General features: G+C 36.5%; 1 protein-coding gene across 2 annotated transcripts in view; it reads right to left on the bottom strand.

The window, feature by feature from the left end:
* The window catches only part of SLC4A4 (solute carrier family 4 member 4), a 1,959,050-nt gene that overhangs the window by 305,272 nt on the left and 1,632,850 nt on the right, over positions 1 to 20,928 (bottom strand). For both annotated transcript variants that reach the window (XM_044061142.1, XM_044061141.1), the window contains one exon: positions 3,627 to 3,898. In XM_044061142.1, the coding sequence (XP_043917077.1) occupies positions 3,627 to 3,898 (272 nt within the window). The remainder of the gene's footprint in view (positions 1 to 3,626; positions 3,899 to 20,928) is intronic.

The following is a 20,928-nucleotide window of genomic DNA, read 5'->3' on the forward strand; positions in this document are numbered from 1 at the left end:
GTAATTAAGGGAGTAACAAGACCAGAGCTGCAGTGGCTGATGAAGGTGCTCCCCGCCAATAGGAACTCCCTGTCAGTCAGCCAGATGTGATGAAATGAAGCCCAGTTCCTCCAGGTACTAGAGTAGTGTGTGTGGGGTCTGTGTCCATGTTCCAGCTTTGAGCAGCCTAAGGAAGCATGCCACCAGCAATGGCTTTTACATTGGCTGTCAATTCTCATGTGCAGCTCATTTTACAAAAGCTAGCACTTGCATCCCTTTAAATATGTCCACAGTCTTGTTCAGGTCTATAAGATAACCTTAATAAGCAGTAGTCAAAAGATTATGTGCTGAACATCTACATGCTCCTATTCTGATCTTGGTGAGTTCATTGAAACGCCATATGGTCTATGTAATAGGGCATGAATGAGTCAATTTGTAGGAAGATGTGATGTTAAGGTGTAAAACTATTGTTAACATGTTAAATATGGAAATGTGCAGAATGCTTTTAAATGTGGATAAAATGCAAGTTCTTTTCATGCATATTGGAGAATGTTTTCGATAGAATAAGGGGCTTTTGGTCACTGTAGAAAAAGCTGTAACTAAACTGCAGGAAATTGAGAGAGTAAGGCCTTCAGTCTGAGGTTTAGTAAGTTTTTCCTGAAGAGCCAACACTTAACGAGATAAACAGCCCATTCAGATGTCTTGTTGATGTGGCCTGGGACTAAACAGGAGTGAAGATTTCTTTTGCTGCTGCTGAAACTTAAGAGGCTTGGTAGGGTCCACATCAATGACTAGTTATCAAAACAGACTGTTTGCTTATGACTTGTTATGAAAGCAGACTGCTTGCTGAAAGAGCTGCATGGGACTTTATGGTGAAGGTAATCTTAAGGTACTGTTTCTTTTGTTTAATGAGTACACAATTAGCTGTAACATTTATTACTTTCCTTTTGCTCTATATAATAAACTTGATTCTTTATATACATCCTGCCTGTATCTTTCTCAAACTTACACTGTTTATGGCAAAGATGGTGAGAGTTACCACCTTGTTTGTGAATGTATGCATGTCTTGCCTCTTTCCTGGTGAAGTATCTCTGTCAAGATAAATCAGTAACTGTCAGTAGCTGAAGTCCATTGATTAAGGGCAACTTGGTTTTATCTATTGTTTAGTAAATGGAGGTAGAACAGTTATTAGGAATCATGAAAATATAACACAAAACAGCACTCATAAATATGGTTCAGAGTAAATTTTATTTATTTATTTATTTTTTGTAACCAACCCAACTTGGTGTGTGTGTGTGTGTGTGTGTGTGTGTGTGTGTGTGTGTGTGTGTGTGTGTGTGTGTGTGTGTGTGTTTGTGTGTGTTACCACCCCTTCAGTGAAAAATGGTTTCTTTTACACTAGCTGGATATTGTGCCCTGGGCAGAAATATTCATCAGTATTAACCCTTCTGATTATTCAGTGTATTGCCATAAAGTCTTCTAGGAAAGTGTGCTGATTATGGGTAAGCTGTCAGACCTTACGTGTAGCTAAGTGAAATAGCAGCTGAGTTATGAGAAGAAAGCGTGAAAATAAAAGTGAAATAACAGTGGCAAAATATCATGCAACAGAAATGTAAAACTAAATAGAAAGTAAAAAGTATCAAGTGGATAGTAAGAAGTGATGACAACATATCGTGGGATGATGACAGCAGATAGCAGGTTAAAGGAAACCTCTAGTGCCATGGCCTTACTGTCTTTTAAAACCTATAGAAGAAGGTGCAGATGTGTCTGTCATCAACAATTTATTTTGAAAGAAAATTTCACCTACTGTTGTTCAGTCTTTGGTCAAAGAAAAGAGGAGGGTAAGGGAAATGCAGAAGTGTGTGTGTGTGTGTGTGTGTGTGTGTGTGTGTGTGTGTGTGTGTGTGTGTGTGTGTGTGTGTGTGTGTACACGGGTGCAAACGTCAGAGAGATGAGCAGGTAAACTGCTTATACAAGGATAGGACTGTACTACATTTTATTTATTTATTTTACATTTGTTGACCAGGATAGTCCAACTGGATTCATATCCACTTTCAGTGGAGGCCCGGGGAGAAAAGCTCCAAGGTAAGCAGATACAATAAAAACAATGTAAACATATTACAGATATAGTATTGACAAAGAATTCACAAACATGAATAAACAAGTTCCACAGGTTATAGTTACTCCCTGGTGCAAGTCAGGGGAAAATTTCACAGTAATCTCAATAATAGATTATACACTCTCTTGATGAGAGCTAGCCAGGCTACATTGGAAATAAAAAAACAATATGTTATTACTATATCCTACTTACATAAGCTAGTACTTCTAAAAATTATTAAATATTTAAAGAAAGATTAACAACATTGATAACAAACCTACAAGGAAGTTATAGTGTGTATATATCTATTGATAGAACTTTTGGGTATTGCTTATAACCATTAAATATGCATGAGCTGTATACAACATTTGTACTTGTGAGCTCAGCTTTATATAAGGTGAGTGTTTTTAATGAGAAAAAGGTAAATTGATTACTAATGCACAAAGAAATGCAAATAATATTGTTAAAGAACACTGATAAAGAAAACTGAGAATCACTTGCATTACCTGTGAACACATCTTTAGAGGGGCATTGAGTTACTTTGACAATAGCATGTTCATGAGTAAGACACAATGGACATATCACAGTGTGTTTGTGATCTGCAGTATAATGTTGTGTAGTGTGAAAAGTACCAAATTGCAATATAAAGCACATCGCAATCCCTGTCCATGGCCACTGGGTGTACAAATATGCTAGTGTGTTCAGATATCACAACATTTCTACTGTACTTCACCATAATGTGGTGTTTCACACATGGTCATGTAGTATGTGTTTTGAAGATTTTTTTTTTTATTCTGGGAATGCAGGGAAAGCTGAAAAGCATTTGTTTCCAAAATAAAACAGTAGACTAAGATGAAAATAATAAGAAGAATGACAACATGTAATGTTATTGTCTACACACTTAAGGCTTTGTGTTCTTCAACTTTGGTTAGAAGTAATAAAGCATCTTAGTGCATTTGTTTATTTCATAATTAGATGGGCTTTGATAATTCCGACACCCCTTCTTTCAACAAATCTTAGGTCGTTCAGCGAAGTATTTGACATAAACAGCTAGAGATAATTTAGATTGATGCACATACAGTGACTTCTTATGACAAGCAATATTTGCATTGCTTCTTATTTAATCATTTTGTAACAGGTTTTGCAGATCAGAACTAGACTACTAAAAACATGACATCGATAACTGGATAGGCATTTATAAAAATAGGAAAATCATGACAGTACACAGAAGCATCGACAGGGACACTTGAAAATGTACAGGTAAAGCCATTTGTTAAATAATCAGCAAAGGTACAAACAGCCCACTCCTCTGTAAATGTTGTAAACTCATACCTGTTGTTAAATGTTAACATTTTAAGTGCATAGTGGCACAAACATACTAAGTAGTGAACAGCAAGAAAGCATTATAATCAAGAGTTTTACCTGAGTTTGCAAATAAATATTATGAGTTCTGACAATGTATCTACCACTGCCACACCTGTAAATATGGGTTTTCATTTTTACAAGAAAGAAAGGTTAATCTGAACATTTTTAGAAAAAAAATTCTTACCTGCTTCAGGAGCTAGGCAGGCACAGCTGAACAGTGTGGGGTAGTCCACTTTGTAATTATAGTTGATTGGATAGTATTCAGACAATTTAATCATCTTTTTAAAGGCATCATAAATGAAGATAAAGCTAATTAATGAAGCAAAGCCTTCTTCTGTGAAACGAGTGAAATACTTGACAAGGGAGCTAGCATCAGTAACAACCAGGATGAAACATAGGAATGCTGACCACAAGCCAATCCAGAGTCTGAACTCTAAATAGTCTAGTTCATGATCTCTAGAAAAGAATAAAAGACAAAAAGAATCAGATGAAGGGTTTCTTGTGTACCACTATATATGACAGCAGTATGTCCAAAGCAATTCTACAAATTGCTGGCAAATTTCATTCATGCCAACAGTGACATGGTCATATTAACAACTGACAGGGTGGTTATAGTTATATTTAAAATGTAGCACATTCCTTAAGGATACTGCGTGTCCTGATCTGAAATATGTGCTCTCTAGTTTAGACTTCTTTAGCTTTTAACTTTATTACCATTACTTTATTGCTTTCATAAAAAATGCTGCATTTTTATGACAGTTATGCAAATATATGCAAATATAAATTTATTCAAACATGCTAACACGTGTAGTATAATTAATATAGTGATCATACAATTATCACAAATATACAGTATTCTACTCTGCCATAAAATACTTAAAGCAGGGGCAGCATGAAGGAGTACACAAAGTGAAGCCACCTTAGGGAGAAAAGAAGGGCTGTTTTTTTCAGGTACTCTCGGTATTTGTGAAATATCAAGTAAGAAGGGTTTGAAGACAAAGTTTGAAGCTCAGAAATTCTCCTGGAAGAAGTGAGACCAACCAAAAATAAGCTCTTCTGTGTTAAAAACTGTTTCCACCCTAGCAGCAGGTAAAAAAAAGGAATCAGTTAATACTTGCAGTATAATAGTAATGTCCAAAGTTAGGAGCAAGATCTCTAAGTGAGGGGAAGTAAAAGAAAAGTTTCACTAAGCAAAGTCTTGGACAATCTAAGAAATGCTATTGGCATGTGATTTTCACACATGTGAAAAGGGGATGTAGCAGCTAACTGTACTTTGACAGGAGACTAGCTGGCTTCTCATTGACAAAGAAGGGAGAGAAAGTCCAAAATTGCTGGAAGAGGAGCCAAAAATGAATCAATATTATCTTCAGCCACACAAACATAAAAACTTTTCCATTTGCTTTTGTAGATCTTTCTAGTAGAAGGTTTTTGGGAAGATGACAAAGTGTGAAAAACTAAAGATGAAAACCTGGGCTGTCAAACCGTCAATGGAATCTATGAAATTATCCAGCCAACTTGAAGGACTGAATGGGGTTTAGACACCTAAGCAGCAAGACATTTCCCTGTGGTACATTTGGTTGGGGGCATACAGCTGAAATGACTTTCAGCTGCAGAGAAATATGGCTGTTGTGAATTCTCTGTGAACAAATAGAAGCACATACTGCCATGTCCACAGCTTTAATAATCAAGTGTATGGAGACAGAAGAAGTAATGAGTGTTTTGCTCAGTGTACAATACATACTTATGTAACTACAACATGTAAAAGTGTACTACAGCATGGAGGAAATCTTGCATGCAACTGTAATCATATTTTAGCTCCAGTATGCATTTTAGGTAATGCTGCCTAGGCACTGTGAAAGGGGTGGTGGTCCACAGACAGCAATTATAAAAGCATTGCCCATTGTGCTCTGCATTTTACTGCCACTGACCTGACCACTGACCAGCCTGACTCTGATGCCTGCCATACTGCCTGCTGTCTCATGTTACCTTGGGGACTATGGGCATTATTTTTCTCCTGTGCATTTAGTTATTGAAGTTGTGGACATGACATTACATTCTTCTCTTTGTCCACAGAGAATTTACAACAGTCATATTTCTCTGCAGCTGGATGTCACTTCGGCCATGTGTCCCCGACAACTGTACCAGAAGGAAATTTCCCATTGTGTAGGTGCCTGAACCCAATTGAATGTTCCAGTGAGGTGACCCCAACAGGTGAGAAAGTGCATCTGATCCCCACACCCAGAGAACCAGATGAGGCCACAGGAAGGTAAATCACACTTGTGAAGGCCAATAAGGGACTATGAACATGACTGTGACCTTCATGGTGGATACTTTCTTTAGAAACTTCAGAAATGGAGCACTGGGTAAAAGATTGCAGCAAAGACATCTGCAATGCTTGAAAATATGTTCTGTTACTAGAGCAGAATTGCCCTGCTCAGCCTGTCTACAATTATATTGGATTTTCATAGAATGTGCAGAGCTAATAGAAATTGATTAGAAGATATCACACAATGCCGCACTCTCATGGCCTCTCAATACAACAAATATGATCTGGTAACTCCCTGTTGTCTGTCTGGATAGATATCACACCCAAGGAGAGAGAGTCATAAAAAGTCTGTAGTGCTAGGAGAACAGCTCTCATCAACAATACATCGATGTTTAGACTGGCTTCTGTTTGGGACAATGTGCCATGGACTGTCTTTCCACAAATAATGCCCCCCACCACACTTAGGAAATGTCCATGCTCACTGTGGCTTAGGGATAAGGAAGAATAAAAGCACATCCTTGGAGAACATGTGGAGATTCCAGTCACCACTGTATGTGAGTTCTGCAAATCTTCATTAATGACACTTGAAAAGAAATTAGTTGTTTTCTTACTAACCATTGGACTGCCAGAGTCCACTGAAGTACCCACATACAGAATCTGGCTAGGGGGACTAACTTGATAGAAGCTGCAATGGAACCTAGAAAGTTAGGAATTGTTTTTGCTGGTGGCTTCTGATGGGATAAAATGTCTTGGGCTTGTTGGTGAAGTGATGTAACTCTTGTCTCAGGGACAATTGCTATCCGAAGTTTTGTGTGCATCAATAAACTCAAGTGACTGAACTGGTTGCAGTTTGGATTTTGTTAGGTTGACTGTAATTCCCAAATGTATGCACAATTGGAGCAATGAATCTCTGGCTTGAATAGGTAGATAACTGGTAGAAGCGGTGATGAGCCAGTCATCCAAATATGGGAATACGCAGATACCCCATCAATTGTGGACAAGCTGCCACCACTGCCATATAATTGGTAAACACCTGAGGGACTATGGTGAAACCAAAGGGCACAGCTCTGAATTGGAAATGACCGGCTCCCAGCCAGAAGCAAAGATACTTCCTGGACCATTTGTCCATTTTTATGTGGTAGTATGCATCCTCAAGATCTGTCAATCACACCCAGACATTCTTCCTCAGTAGGAAAGAATGGAGTGAACCACAACCATCCAGAATTTCATTTGCATCACAGACTTGTTCAGGTGTCTTAGGTACAGAATTGACCTTAGGTCCCCAATTTTCTGTGGCACTAAAAAGAATCTCAAGTAAATTCTGGATCCTCTCTGGTTTGGACGGACCTCGTGTATGACTGAACTTTTTTAACAGCTTCCATATTTCTGAAGCTGCTTCTTCCCTTTGTGAGGATGAGACATTTGGAAGGCATTTCAGGGGTAAAAGAAGGGTATGAAAGTTAATGAAATAGCCTCTCTTTGCATCTATTTGTCTTGAGTCTTGGAAGTCCAGGTTGCTGGTTGTGAGGATAAGTACTCCCTGATTGCTTCCAGAGTGCAACAGTCAGTCATCCATCCAGCAGTGTTTGAAAATTTTCATAAGAAAGCAGCTCTGAAGCCTTGATTTTGCTGACCACTTTTGCCCCTTGGAAAATGTCCATTATAAACGTTTCTCCATCTGCCTTAGGAAGCTGTTTCTCCAAATGTATCAGGTGCAAATCCCTGAGATTTGAGAAACCAAATTCTTTTGCCTCCCTTCTGGTTTCTGAAGAAGGTACTCTGAAGGGTGGAGAAGTTAATCACTACAGCAAATAGGGATTTACCATCTTTCCCTCTTTTTGAGATAGTCTTATTAACTAAGAAACCAAATAGGGTTTTTGTAGGGGGTGTGATGTTTGGGGAGAGATGGGTGAAGGCTGCCAGCCTAGTCAAACAGAATTTGATATATAATTCTGGCATTTGTAAATAAATGTAAAATACAGACATATGTTCTTGAGTGTAAAAGAATACTGTTAAATATGAAACTGCAAAATATGTGACAACATTGCATTCTACTGGCCCATTAAAGCATGTTGTGGCCCTTTCATATTAGAATTTGGCTCCAGTATGTCTAGATGAAAGTTTCATGCCCATTGTTTTAAGGCTAAAGTTTATGACCAGAATTTAGATGTGGAATGTGTTTTATTGCTCTAGTTTCTGTTACAATATACATGTGACATGTCTTTTATTGTTGTAAGTCTCAGACCAGGTGTCAAGATGATGCAATATGAATACTGGGAAATCCTAAGTGTCAAAAAGGGTGTAATTTGGGAGGGCCTTAGAGACATGTTTGTTAGTAATGTTTAAATACTATTTCTCACAAGAGACTGAGAGCATTTTGATCTTGATATCCAACTTATCAGCACTCTGCCTTGTGCTCACATGTAAGTTTTAGCACTGTGATTTCTTGTAGGAATAGTTAAAGCTAGTAAAGATTAATTAGATATTTTTCTTTGAAATCAGACCTGTCCTACTGCATTATTTTACGTTTCTTTGTGATCTCTGAACTCTTGATATCTCTGTGGTGTAGTAGTTTTGTCTTGTGTTTTAATTATTTACTATTAAATATTTTAAAACCTTCTACCTGTGGCTGGTTTGTGTAGAGATAAGCTCTAGAGTACATTGCATATTTATAGAGTTTATTGTAATAGGCCACTCTGATAAGCCTTAGACTGTACAGTCACATTAACATTGGATAATAATATTGCACAGTAATAATTGGACACCCTTTTAAGGGCCTTTTAGTAGCTGATATTATTAGATGAGTGGTGGCAGTAATTACTACCATATAGTCTGGGTAAAGGGGCACAGCTGGAGAATCTGTGTCAGCCTTTCCCAGGAGTGTCTGCGAAGTTGTATAAATACTTATCTCAAAGTGTATGTGTGTGTGTGTGTGTGTGTGTGTGTGTGTGTGTGTGTGTGTGTGTGTGTGTGTTGTGTCAGCTACTTGGCAGGGACATGAAGCACTGGTTGGACAGAGAGGGTGAGAGGGTACTGGAGGTTCCAGCTGGCCAAGCTAGGCTGAGACCTGGATACTATAGCTGTGCCAGTGTGGAGTCTTATTGGGGACCTGGTGAGCAAAGGAGCAACCAGCCCCAGACTGACTGTGGTCTCTCTAAGCACTTAAGGGAAATTGTACTTTACTTTGTGCATTAGTTATCCTTTCATCTTCTATGAGACAACCTCCCTAGTGTTAGTGGTGAGGATTGAGGCTCCTTGATTGCTGGGCCAGGGCACGGTCTTCACAGGGGGCATTCACAAAGGACAGCTTGAAATGTTCTTCAAAGTCACATAGCAACATTCAGCCATACCTCCTTATGGAAATGTCTGTGTCAGCTGTTCTAGATGCATCGTCTGTGGCATTGGAGATAACGTGCATTGACTCACTGGACTTTATGATCTGCAGACAAGGTCCCTGGGAAAGATGTGGCAAGCTCCTTGGTTAAATCCCTTTGGAAACTCATTACATGTGCTAGATAATTAAGTGCACTCACCGAAAAAGTAGATGAGGCATAAAAACACTTCCCAAATTTATTGAATGCATGCAATTCCCTGTTTGGTGGTTGGACAGTGGAATTCTCTTCTGTAAGTTCCTTCTTATTGGCTGCAGCCACTACCATTGAATCTTATGCAGGCCTCTTGCTCCAATGGGAATGATCTTTGGGAGCAACAAGAAATGTGTTAGATTTTTTGGGAATGGCCTCAACTGTGTTCAGCTCCTTCCATGCCCATAAGGAGATCAGGTCTATCATCTTATTGGCTGGGGGTGCTATCCAAGATATAGATGGGCCAGAAACAAAAGCCTCAAGGAAAACTACTTCTTCTGGAGATAGCACTTGGGAAGACTAACCCCCCTTTCTCTCTCTTAGAATTTTGAATATCTCTCCAAATGAAATGTTCTCAAGGAGGATCTGTAGTAGCTTCTCCATCATCAAGGTCAGTATCATTGGCAGGGGATTCCTCAAGGGACTCCAAATGCCTTGTTTGCACTTGTACTTTCTGTGTACCTCTTTTGCGGGTTATTCAGGAAAGTACTCATGAACTGACATAGTCTCTCCTAGGAAAGAGAATTGTTCAACTTCTGGAAACTGTCTACCTGAATGGGACAAGAAGAGTAGGATGTGATCCTGGGAAGTCCTATGGGGATGGGCTGGACCTGATTCCACAGAAGTAGTCTCTCTCTGGGTTGAGAGTGCACTTTCGTGAACACCTCAAATGCTGAGCTCAACATGGACCTGGGGAGCCTTGCTGTAGGAGCCAGAACTCCTGAAAGTGGCTCAGACCTGGATGCCATTCACTGGGCTCTAAAACTGATGCCAGAGCCAAACTATCATGAGATAAGGCTCCTAGAGGGATGATGGGATCCAAAGACCTTGGATATGATCCAACCTTGTCGGATTCAATGCCAATGGTTCATCTCTGAGATTCAGATGTGTCCAACAGGATCAGAGCCAAGCTCAGAGAACTCATTGGAACTGAGGATGTGTGGACTCTTGGTTCTGATGCAGATCTTCCCTAGGTAAAAGTTGGATCTGAGGGATCTGATCTGTGAGGTCAGATTGGAGAAGGAGCCACTAAAGAATGAAGGGAAGGAGGAGTAATTCTTCCAGTTCTGAGAGCAACCATAACCAGGAGGACCCCTATTGGATCTGGATCCAAAGAAATCTCCTCATCATCTTGTTCACATCAGCTTCAGTAACATTCCTGGTAGAACTAGATGACTTAAAAGAAAAGGTAGAGGGTATGGTCTGGAATGGTAATGTGGTCTGTCCTGCAAAACTGGAGAGTGAAGCCTGGGTGAGAAAGGGCCCAGAGAGAACCTAGGAGGTGTATGGGGATCCTATGACTATAGGATCTGAAATGAGCATTGACTCTAAAGGTCTGGATATTTTAGGTGCTGGAGCTGACAAGGGTGTTTGGTACAGGGATGTTTTCTTGGAAGTTTTAGATTGTTCTTTGTCCAAACCTCTCTGTTGATCTTCAGATTTGTCAGATACCTTTTTGGCAGAAGATGGAGAAGAGGAAGTAGCAGCAGCAGACTTCCACAACCCAGGAGGAAGTTTATCTCTTGCTGAAGTAACCCCTTCAAAATAAGATTATTCCTACTTTCAATAACAGCCCACTGACTGAAACCCTCAGAAATAGAGTAGAAGGTGTCCAGGTGTGATGGTCTTAAACAATAAATGCCCTTATCATGCACATCTGAATCTGGACGCTTGGGCAACCAAGTTATGCCTGAAGACTTTTCTGCTGTCCTTCTGAAGAAAAGGAAAAACAAAATCAAAGATTTTTTTTTTTTAATTTCAGCTAAATACACAAAGGATTTAAAAAAACTAAAGTATACAGATTTCCCTTTTTTGTACACAGATTCCCAAGGCAAAGGGGAAAGACAAGAAAAAAGAAGGGAAAATGAGGGGAGGAGAGTAATATGCTGAAGGAGCTAGAAAAGGAATATGATCAGTATTAAAATAAGTAGATTTATGTATTAAACTCATTTTAATATCTAACAGAGCACCCACAGAGCTATCAATTGCTTATGGCACAAACAAGATCTGAGGTAGCTCACTCTTTACACAGGAATTATGAGTAAGGCGGGGAACCTGAGCACTGTATCCAAAGCTTAGAAGTGACCAGATTCAGATCCAAGGTTGGATCCAAGACCCATACATTGAGGAATGGGCAGAAAAAGCAACATCAAATCAACTTCTTTACATGAAGCCAAGCTGCAAAATACTGAGTATGTAATGGGGCAATAGTCCACCTTACTGACTGAACAGCAATCCATTACCATGCTCACCTTGAGTCAGCTACAGGACTTATAAGAATGCAAGGAGAAACTAGCCCTGAAAATAGATGATCTTGAGAACAGTGCACATTGAAATAATCTGTAAGTTATCAGCCATCTACAGAATGCAGAGGGGATGACGCCTTTGCAATTCATAAAAAAGAACTATCCATTATATTAAAATGTTCTAATCCCTCCATTACTGAAAAGGCTCACCACATCAGCAGCAAGAATAAGAGCAGTAACCTATGCAGACACTTTATTTTCAGATGTCTGGGAATGACAGGGCAGAGAGTGAACAGCTGGTACTAGATTATTCTACTTCATTGTACTTTAAAAGAAAGCTGATGATGCCTTTTCACATACTGTAAGAGATCTGGGATACAAGGTTAATCTTCTCCTCCTGGCCTTGCATTGTACTAGCAAAGGGATAGTACAAACAATATTTCATTCCCTACTAGAAGCTGACTGTTTTCTCCAGATGTCCACTAATCATTCACAGAGTCCTATGCACATGCTATTATTGCCTCAGGTGGGTATCTGCAAGGGAAGGAAGCATGATCAGTCTACCTTAAACTCACCTAAAAAACAACATGTGCTGGAAAAGAACTGAGATTTGGGAAACCTACCATAATCTGAGAGCAGTTCATAAGAATGAGCTAAAGGGAAGAAGACATATCTCCATCTGCCTACTGGAACCATTACAGTCTTAGAGGGTTAGTGCTGGAAGGACAATTCTCAGCAGTTGTGGAACATCTATCTTTCTACCTTAGAAATTTCACCAGTTTAAACCATTCGGGTTCCTATTACATTGTCGAATGTTTAGGCTGTCGAACATCTAAACGTCGACACCTAAACATAGAATGCTCAAAACTACGACCAGCCAATTATATACAATTTTCCCAGGGAAAAAGTTTGCTTGGCCGTCATTGGGGATTTGCCCTTTTCCTTGATATAGAGCGATCACGGAGTTGGTATATGTAGTTAGAGGTGGTGTGGGGGGCACAGCCCCCCCCTCCACTTGATTAAGGTTTTAAAGTATTTTTTTTTGTGGGTCAAATGAATTTTTTCAAGGGAAAACATTTGCATAATTGGCCGGTTGCGGTTTTGAGCATTCAACATTTAGGTGTTGACGTTTAGGCGTTTGACAACCTAAGTGTTCAACATTCGAATATAGACCTAACCATTCAGCTGGAACAGTCATGAAGTGATAGAGTGGTCTTGGAACCTACATGGGATTAATGAATCTTACAAGGTTTCTACCTGAGATGACCTCAGCATGTACTAGGAAAGTCAAATCACTGCAGTGTGTATCAGCAGTCATATGTTTGCTTAAACATGGCTTATACCCTGTGTTGGTGAATGGAGTGGTTAATGCTGTGACTGAATGGGCTAGATTATATTATCAAAACCTCGCTTCTTAAGATGAAATATCATAAATTTTCTTGGATGAATGAGACAGTGTATTAGGAAAATAGGGGACTGTCTCCAGAATTTTTACTTGCCAATAACATGGTGTTTTTTCAATTTACATAGCACAGTGATCTATGTTTTTTTTTTTTTTTTTTTTTTTTTGTGGGGGGGGTCCAGAAGTGGTTTATTAGAGGAGGGCTAGAGCTCATCTACAACTCACCTGCCATCCATTCTTTGTTGTCCTTTAGTGTTGTCTTTCATTTCTATCTTTCCCTATTACATACAAATATTTCAAGCATAAGCATTAATGTCCTTCTAGCCTGCCAATATACCAAAACACTTGTTCCCATAATATGTGTCCAGGCTGTTCTTAAAAATATCTAAACTAGTACTTGCTTTAATGTAATTTAGTAGTCTGTTCCATGCATCAGCTACTCTGTTAGAGAATCAATTAGTATACTTCTCATTTCTATATAATCTTCTACATAGGTTGTCAGATGATTCTCTAGTACTTTTTGATAACCCCAAACATTTCCAGAGGTAGTTGTCTCTAAATGCCCTATATACTTGAATAAGATCTCTTCTTAGATATCTGTAAGAAACACAGTACATGTTCAAATATTTTAGTCTTTCACAACTTAAATTTTCACATCCATGGATGCCCTTGGTATATTTTCACTATACTCTTTCCAGTTTACTAATGCTTGTTTTATTATAAGGTTTATAAGGTTTCCATATTGTTATTCCATACTTAAATTTGTGTCTAATGTAATTAAACAATGACTTCATCATTTCTGATTTTTAAATGGCAACAAAATATTGCTGCAGTCAAAACAAAGGACTTGTCATTCTTCCCATTCATATAAAAAGGAACTTCTCAATCTACTTTTTCTCATAGAAAAAATAAATTATTAAAACAATAAAAAAAATTGCCCTTTCCAACAGTAGGACTTCATCAGAACCATAAATCCCTTAAAAACAGCTCTTATATTCAAAGTAGACCTAATCAAATGCTGAAGATAAATATAGATAAATTACATCACAGCATAATTTTTCTTTCATAGCTGTTATTGTATTGTTAAAAGAACATCAGGTTGCAGGTGGTAATAGAGCTATTTTCAACATATGCATGCTTTTACATGGTTTCAAGCCCCAAGCTTTCCATTTCTGACAATAACTTATCCAATATTATCTTTTTCATTATTTCACTAATGCAGCTGTAAGAGCTAAATAATCAAAGTATTTTCTTCCTGTATGTAGACTAACTTTAATCAATCAGCTCCTAAGTATCACTAAAATATTTTGTTTGTTACATGGAATGTTAAAGGAGAATCTACAACTATAGGTTCATAGGTGTGTACTAGGCTATCTGCCCAAAGGCATTTATAAGCCTAGTCAGAATGTGTTGGCTTTCGCCGCCCCCTTAGATTAGTTCCCTGTGCCTCTTTCCAGCAGTTTCTCATCCACTCGTCAAGGTTTCTTTTGAAGAGTGTTAGTGAGGAGCTCTGCCTAATGCAAATTGGGATCTTGTTCCAAAGCATGGGAAGTCTCTGGGACAGGAATCTATCTCTCCAGCACGTCATACTTATTGTTGTGGTGAAGTTTAGATCCCTAGAGCATATGGCTTGAGGGGATAAGGTTTTCTTTAGATGGAGCATGTCCATCAATTCTGGGTTGGACATGGCCTTGTATGTCAGGCAGAGATCACCTCTGAGTAGGCGGTATGCAACCGAGTACAACTGGAGTTTAACAAGAATAAAATTAGTGTAGGTAACAGCAACAACGAAAAATGGATCCAACACTAAAATGTGTCCAAAGAATGCAGCCGCACAACAGCTATAATATGACCTGTATTTAATAACTCAAAACAACGGACAGTAAACAAACAGTAAAACGGATTTAGCGCTTTCATCCACCCAACATGTGGACTTCATCAGAATCACCAAAACAATTGACATGGGCTAATTTATCAATTTTTAGGTGCCAATAGCTTAAATGCATTAAAAAAGACATATACCCTATACACAAGTAAATGTAAAGGGTTGTATATGATCACCTAAACACATCATATTACTAAAAAAATATATATATAAAACAATGTAATAAAACTGATAGTCATCTGAATCCTATTCCATATTCTTACAAAACAATAAAAAGAGTTTGTTAATAATAACATATAATGAATAATTAAATTGTATACAGGCATTCATATCCACATGCATATATACTAGCCATACTAATGGTCATTAAAAATATAATCCTAAGGGAATATATAAAAACATATCCATAATGCATAATTTGAGAATCTAAAATCATATATAATACAATATTTAAAACTCAGCATATATCCAGTATTGTGCAACGTTATAAAAAATATATATCAGACAAATATCCTACCTTAATATCTCTCTCTAATATCATAAAACCCTTCCATGAATGTATCCGTATAATTAATATATATAAGACTTGATTATAACTTAATTATAAATTTAAAAACTGTGTAAAATAGTATGTATAAAAAACATTATTATATATTAAAACATAAAAAATAATAAATAATAAAAATAAAAAATACATAATTAGTTGAAAGTGGATGGTTGTGTATAATAAAATACATCTAAATAAGGTGTATATTCCATACTTTTCCATATATAAAAAAATATAAAAAATATATAAAAATATATAAATATAAATATATATATGGGCATATCACATGTATAAAATATATCTATGAATATAATATCTATGTATCTTACTATCTAACTTCTATTATGTTATTGATAATATTGGTTTAATATTAATATATTCATTTAAACCAGGTGGTGTAGCAGCGTCAGTAAATATTTGCCATCTAACCTCCTTTTCAGCTATAATGGCCTTGGTGTTACCACCTCTGTTGTTCACTTTAATTTGTTCTAGGATGGCAAATTTAAACTTGTGACTATTATCTGTATCAGCTACACGTCTGTACAATGCATTAGTGCTGTCTTTTCTCCTTATAGTATAAAGGTGATCGTAAATGCGTTTCTTGAACTTCAGTTCGGGTTTTCCTATATAAAAACTAGTGCAGCCTGTACATACAGCCATATATACAACACTATGAATGTTACAATTCCCTCGACAAAACTTAATACTAGTCCTATTGATATTCTCCAAAGTAATCGTCTCTTTTTCTAATATTAAATGACAGTAGCTACAACTTCCACATTTATGTGTTCCCTTGTATTGTGTGTTCAAATATTCCACCCTATTGTTTCTTTCAAATATGGTCTTCATATTTATTCCCATTTTAAAAACAAAAATGGGTGCTTTCCCTACAATATATTTCAATATATTATCCACTGTAAGTACATTCCAGTATTTATTTAAAATATATTTGATGTGTTTTGCCTGGGGGGTATATTCTAAGATACATGCTCTTTTATACTCAATGTCACTTTCTTTTATAATATTAATTTGGTGTGTGTTACCCAAAACTGGGGGATATTTTTTCCCCCATTCTGCAATAACATATTTTTTTATTTCATCCATTAATTTGTTGAGATATCCTTTAGTTCTAAACATTCTGCTAATAAAATCTATTTCTTCAATCATCTCCTCATATGATGATGATGTCATTCTAGCAGCTCGGATGCACTGCCCCTTAAAAATACTTTTCTTGGTTTTGTACGGGTGATTACTAGTATAGTCCAAATAATTATTGGAAAATGTATTTTTCCTATATATACGTGATTTGAAGCCATCATTATTAATAGTAACAAAAGTATCTAAATATGCAATGCCCTCTCGACTGAAATTGTATGTAAACTTCAAAAATGAACTAGAATTGTTCAAATAATTAATAAATTCCTCTATAATACGATCAGGTCCATCCCATAATATAAATAAATCATCCAAATATCTTGTATAATACCTGATGTATCTATAATATTGACTCTTGAACAATGTGTCTGTTTCCCAGTCTAACATGACCATGTTCGCATATACTGGGGCACATGTGGCACCCATAGCCACTCCCTGAGTCTGCTTATAAAATTCCCCCTCATAATATATATAATGGTGGTCAAGAATAGTAGACATAAGTTCTATAATAAGACTTGCATGATCCCAGTCTAAGTCTGAATAATATCTAATACTATTAAGAAAACTATCAAGGCCTTCCACTTTGGGAATACACGAAAATAAATCAATGACATCAGCTGTAATAAAAATACCAATCCAAACAAAATAAAATAAAGTCCTGGACTCCACCTTAAGTACAAAATTACTTTTTATATTTCAAATAACACCACAGATGAGCGCTTTCATCTAATGACTAGACTTCATCAGATGAAAGCACTGGTACCATTAACAACTTTTATACGTTACATCACATACACCAATTATACCTTATTAACATTTAAAGTGACATTTTTGTTGAGCATTAACTTTCCCATTTACATGTATCATAAAAAGTTAAAGGTATATTAATTACTTAATAAACTAGTAGGCTTATAATACGCTCTGGTTGCTCACAAGTTAACGCACTTGTAACGGAAAAAAAATTAAATGTTAACAGTACATATAAAAAGAAACAAGTGCGAAAACGAGGTATGAATTCAGTTCAAATCCAAGCAGGTTCAAATAAATCCAAGTTACTTAAGGTTAAAGTAACAGTTTATTAGTAGAATACAGGCGGATAAGCGCTTTCACTAACGTAGCTTCATCAGATCCAAGACAAATGACTCACAAATACACTGATTTTAACTTTTTATGATACATGTAAATGGGAAAGTTAATGCTCAACAGAAATGTCACTTTAAATGTTAATAAGGTGTAATTGATGTATGTGATGTAACGTATAAAAGTTGTTAATGGTACCAGTGCTTTCATCTGATGAAGTCTAGTCATTAGACGAAAGCGCTCATCTGTGGTGTTATTTGAAATATAAAAAGTAATTTTGTACTTAAGATGGAGTCCAGGACTTTATTTTATTTTGTTTGTAATAAAAATAAGCCCTTCTTTCCATACATGTGAGGTCAAATTACCCAAAAAGTTCCAAGAGTCCTTAGTAAGATATGGGATCTTATCATAGATGTGTTTTAACCAGGTATCTATAGTCACCCGAAAGTCTTAGAATGGCTACCAGATATAATAGGCCGAAAAGGCGGAGCCTGTATATTTTTATGTACTTTAGGAACACCAACAATGGTAGCAAGCTTAGGGTGTTTTACCAATAAAAAGTTGTACAAATCTAAGTTAATTCTTCCATCCAATAATAACTCTTCAATAAACAAATCAATCTTTCTATAACCAATATTAATTTCATTCATAGAAACTGAAATATATTTACCGGAATCAACTAAAATTTCAAAAATCTTATTCTTGTACTGATTTTGATCATACAAAACCACCCCTCCCCCTTTGTCGGGCTTCATAATTCTAATTGATTTATCATTTGATAGCCTTTGTATTAAGGCATATTCTCCCTTATCCAAATTGTTTCTCATCCTACTGTTATAAATTTCATTCTTTAAAAGATATATTTCCTTGGTCACTAATTTCTCATACAAGGCTATATTAGGGTGGGTGGGGGGAATAAAGGTACTAGGTTTCTTTAATTTAGTTTTTTCACCCATATAAGTTTGATTCTTGAAAAATATGGCTAAATTCAATTTTCTCAGGTATTTCTTAACTTCTGTTATACAATCAACTATCTGAAAATTTCTCCTAGGAACAAACTTCATCCCTTTCGAAAAGAGGGTAAAAAATTCATCACTAATGTTAAAAATGTTAAATTCATTCTTACTAAAAATAATGTCATTAGAATATTCTATAGATCCCATACAGCTATAGTTAGTTTCTACTGGTACACTCAGTGTGGACTGATCCCCATAAACTTCAGTAGATGCTAATCCCTCTCGCTCTGTATAGCTATTGTTAACCTCTAATAATACACTAGATGTAATTAATTCTTCATTTGACTCAATTAAGGCTATATCCTCCATTTTTGATTGTACGGGTACGTTTGTCCCCGTCCTTGTCTCTGGTTTCTCCATTTCCAATTTCTTTGCCAATTTGTCCTTACTCTTCGGTTCCCCTCCCCATAAAAATTTGAATTGTCCCCAGAAGTATAATAATTATCAAAATTATTTTTCGAGCTTAATCTATCATTCCTGTCTGTGTATTTCCAATTTGCTTTTTTCCACGGGTAAGCTGAATTGTTTCTATATTCAGCTATATCCCTCTCAATCTTCTTATACTTTTTGAGTACTATACTATTAGCTTTACAATCAACCTCTGTAAACTGTTTAAGATATTACCTTTCCCATTGGTCAAACAGTAAATCATCCACAATTAATTTATTAAGTTTCTCCACTTTCTCAATAACGTTACACAATTTCTCATCATTTTTCTTAATTAAAAGCTTAATAAAATCAAATCCAAACTGATTAAACAAAGCTTCAAATTCTTTACAGGTGTCATCATGTACTATAATCCCCATAGGTTCTTTAAAAAATCTAAGTCCCTTAGGGACTATTTTAAGTGTTAAACACTTATTCAAATATGCATTATCAATTTTAATTCCCCTAATAATAGTAAGCTGCTTTCCTAGTGCAAATATTAGATCTCATAAAGTGCCTGTATACATTTCCTCCTGTTTTTCATTAGTGCTAACATAAAAGTGTTCCTTTTCAAAACAAACATCAACAGATAAAAAATTGTCCAAATTTGTTATTTTACCCTGCTGCTTTCTATTGTTATCAGAGTTCAAATTCACGTCAGCTATAGGACTAGAGCTGTGCTGAGCAGTACTTTACGCAATATGTCCATGATGAACTGCTGTAGAATATGTTTTCCCTGCCATAAATCGCTTAGGTTAGGTCCCAATGCGTCTTGCTTCTTCTTCAAAATTATAGAGGGAAAAGTCAAATGTAAATTCCTTGTCAGTAAGTCTGCTGTTTTCCGTGCCTTTACTACAAGCTTCCATAGTATGCCCTTGAGTAGAAGCTAACAATTTGAAATGTTGTCTGTTGGGTATATCGAGCTCAATATCACTGTCACTAGTATGTGCATAGGTTCCCTTACCCGAAGCACATATCTGCCTTTTCATCTCCGATTGGGACATCATGTCCAATAATCTAGTAATCTCTCCTTTCAATGACGAAACTTCCGACTGAAATTTTGTCAGTTCATCAGGTTCTCCAAGCGTATGTTGACATTGAGTATAAAAGAGCATGTATTTTAGAATATACCCCCCAGGCAAAACACATCAAATATATTTTAAATAAATATTGGAATGTTCTTACAGTGGATAATATATTGAAAGATATTGTAGGGATAGCACCCATTCTTGTTTTTAAAATGGGAATAAATATGAAGACCATCTTTGAAAGAAACAATAGGGTGGAATGTTTGAACACACAATACAAGGGAACACGTAAATGTGGAAGTTGTAGCTACTGTCATGTAATATTAGAAACAGAGACGATTACTTTGGAGAATATCAATAGGACTAGTATTAAGTTTTGTTGAGGGAATTGTAACACTCATAATGTTGTATATATGGCTGTATGTACAGGCTGCACTAGTTTTTATATAGGAAAAACCGAACGGAAGTTCAAGAAACGCATTTACGATCACCTTTATGCTATAAGGAGAAAAGACAGCACTAATGCATTGTACAGACATGTAGCTGATACAGATAATAGTCACACATTTAAATTTGCCATCCTAGAACAAATTAAAGTGAACAACAGAGGTGGTAATACCAAGGCCATTATAGCTGAAAAGGAGGTTAGATGGCAAATATTTACTGACGCTGCTACACTACCTGGTTTAAATGAATATATTAATATTAAACCAATATTATCAATAACATAATAGAAGTTAGATAGTAAGATACATAGATATTATATTCATAGATATATTTTATACATGTGATATGCCCATATATATATATGTTTATATTTATATATTTTTTATATTTTTTTATATATGGAA

This window comes from Protopterus annectens, chromosome 2.part0 (genome assembly GCF_019279795.1).
Source record: "Protopterus annectens isolate FY-2018-M chromosome 2.part0, PAN1.0, whole genome shotgun sequence".
Taxonomy (NCBI): domain Eukaryota; kingdom Metazoa; phylum Chordata; order Ceratodontiformes; family Protopteridae; genus Protopterus; species Protopterus annectens.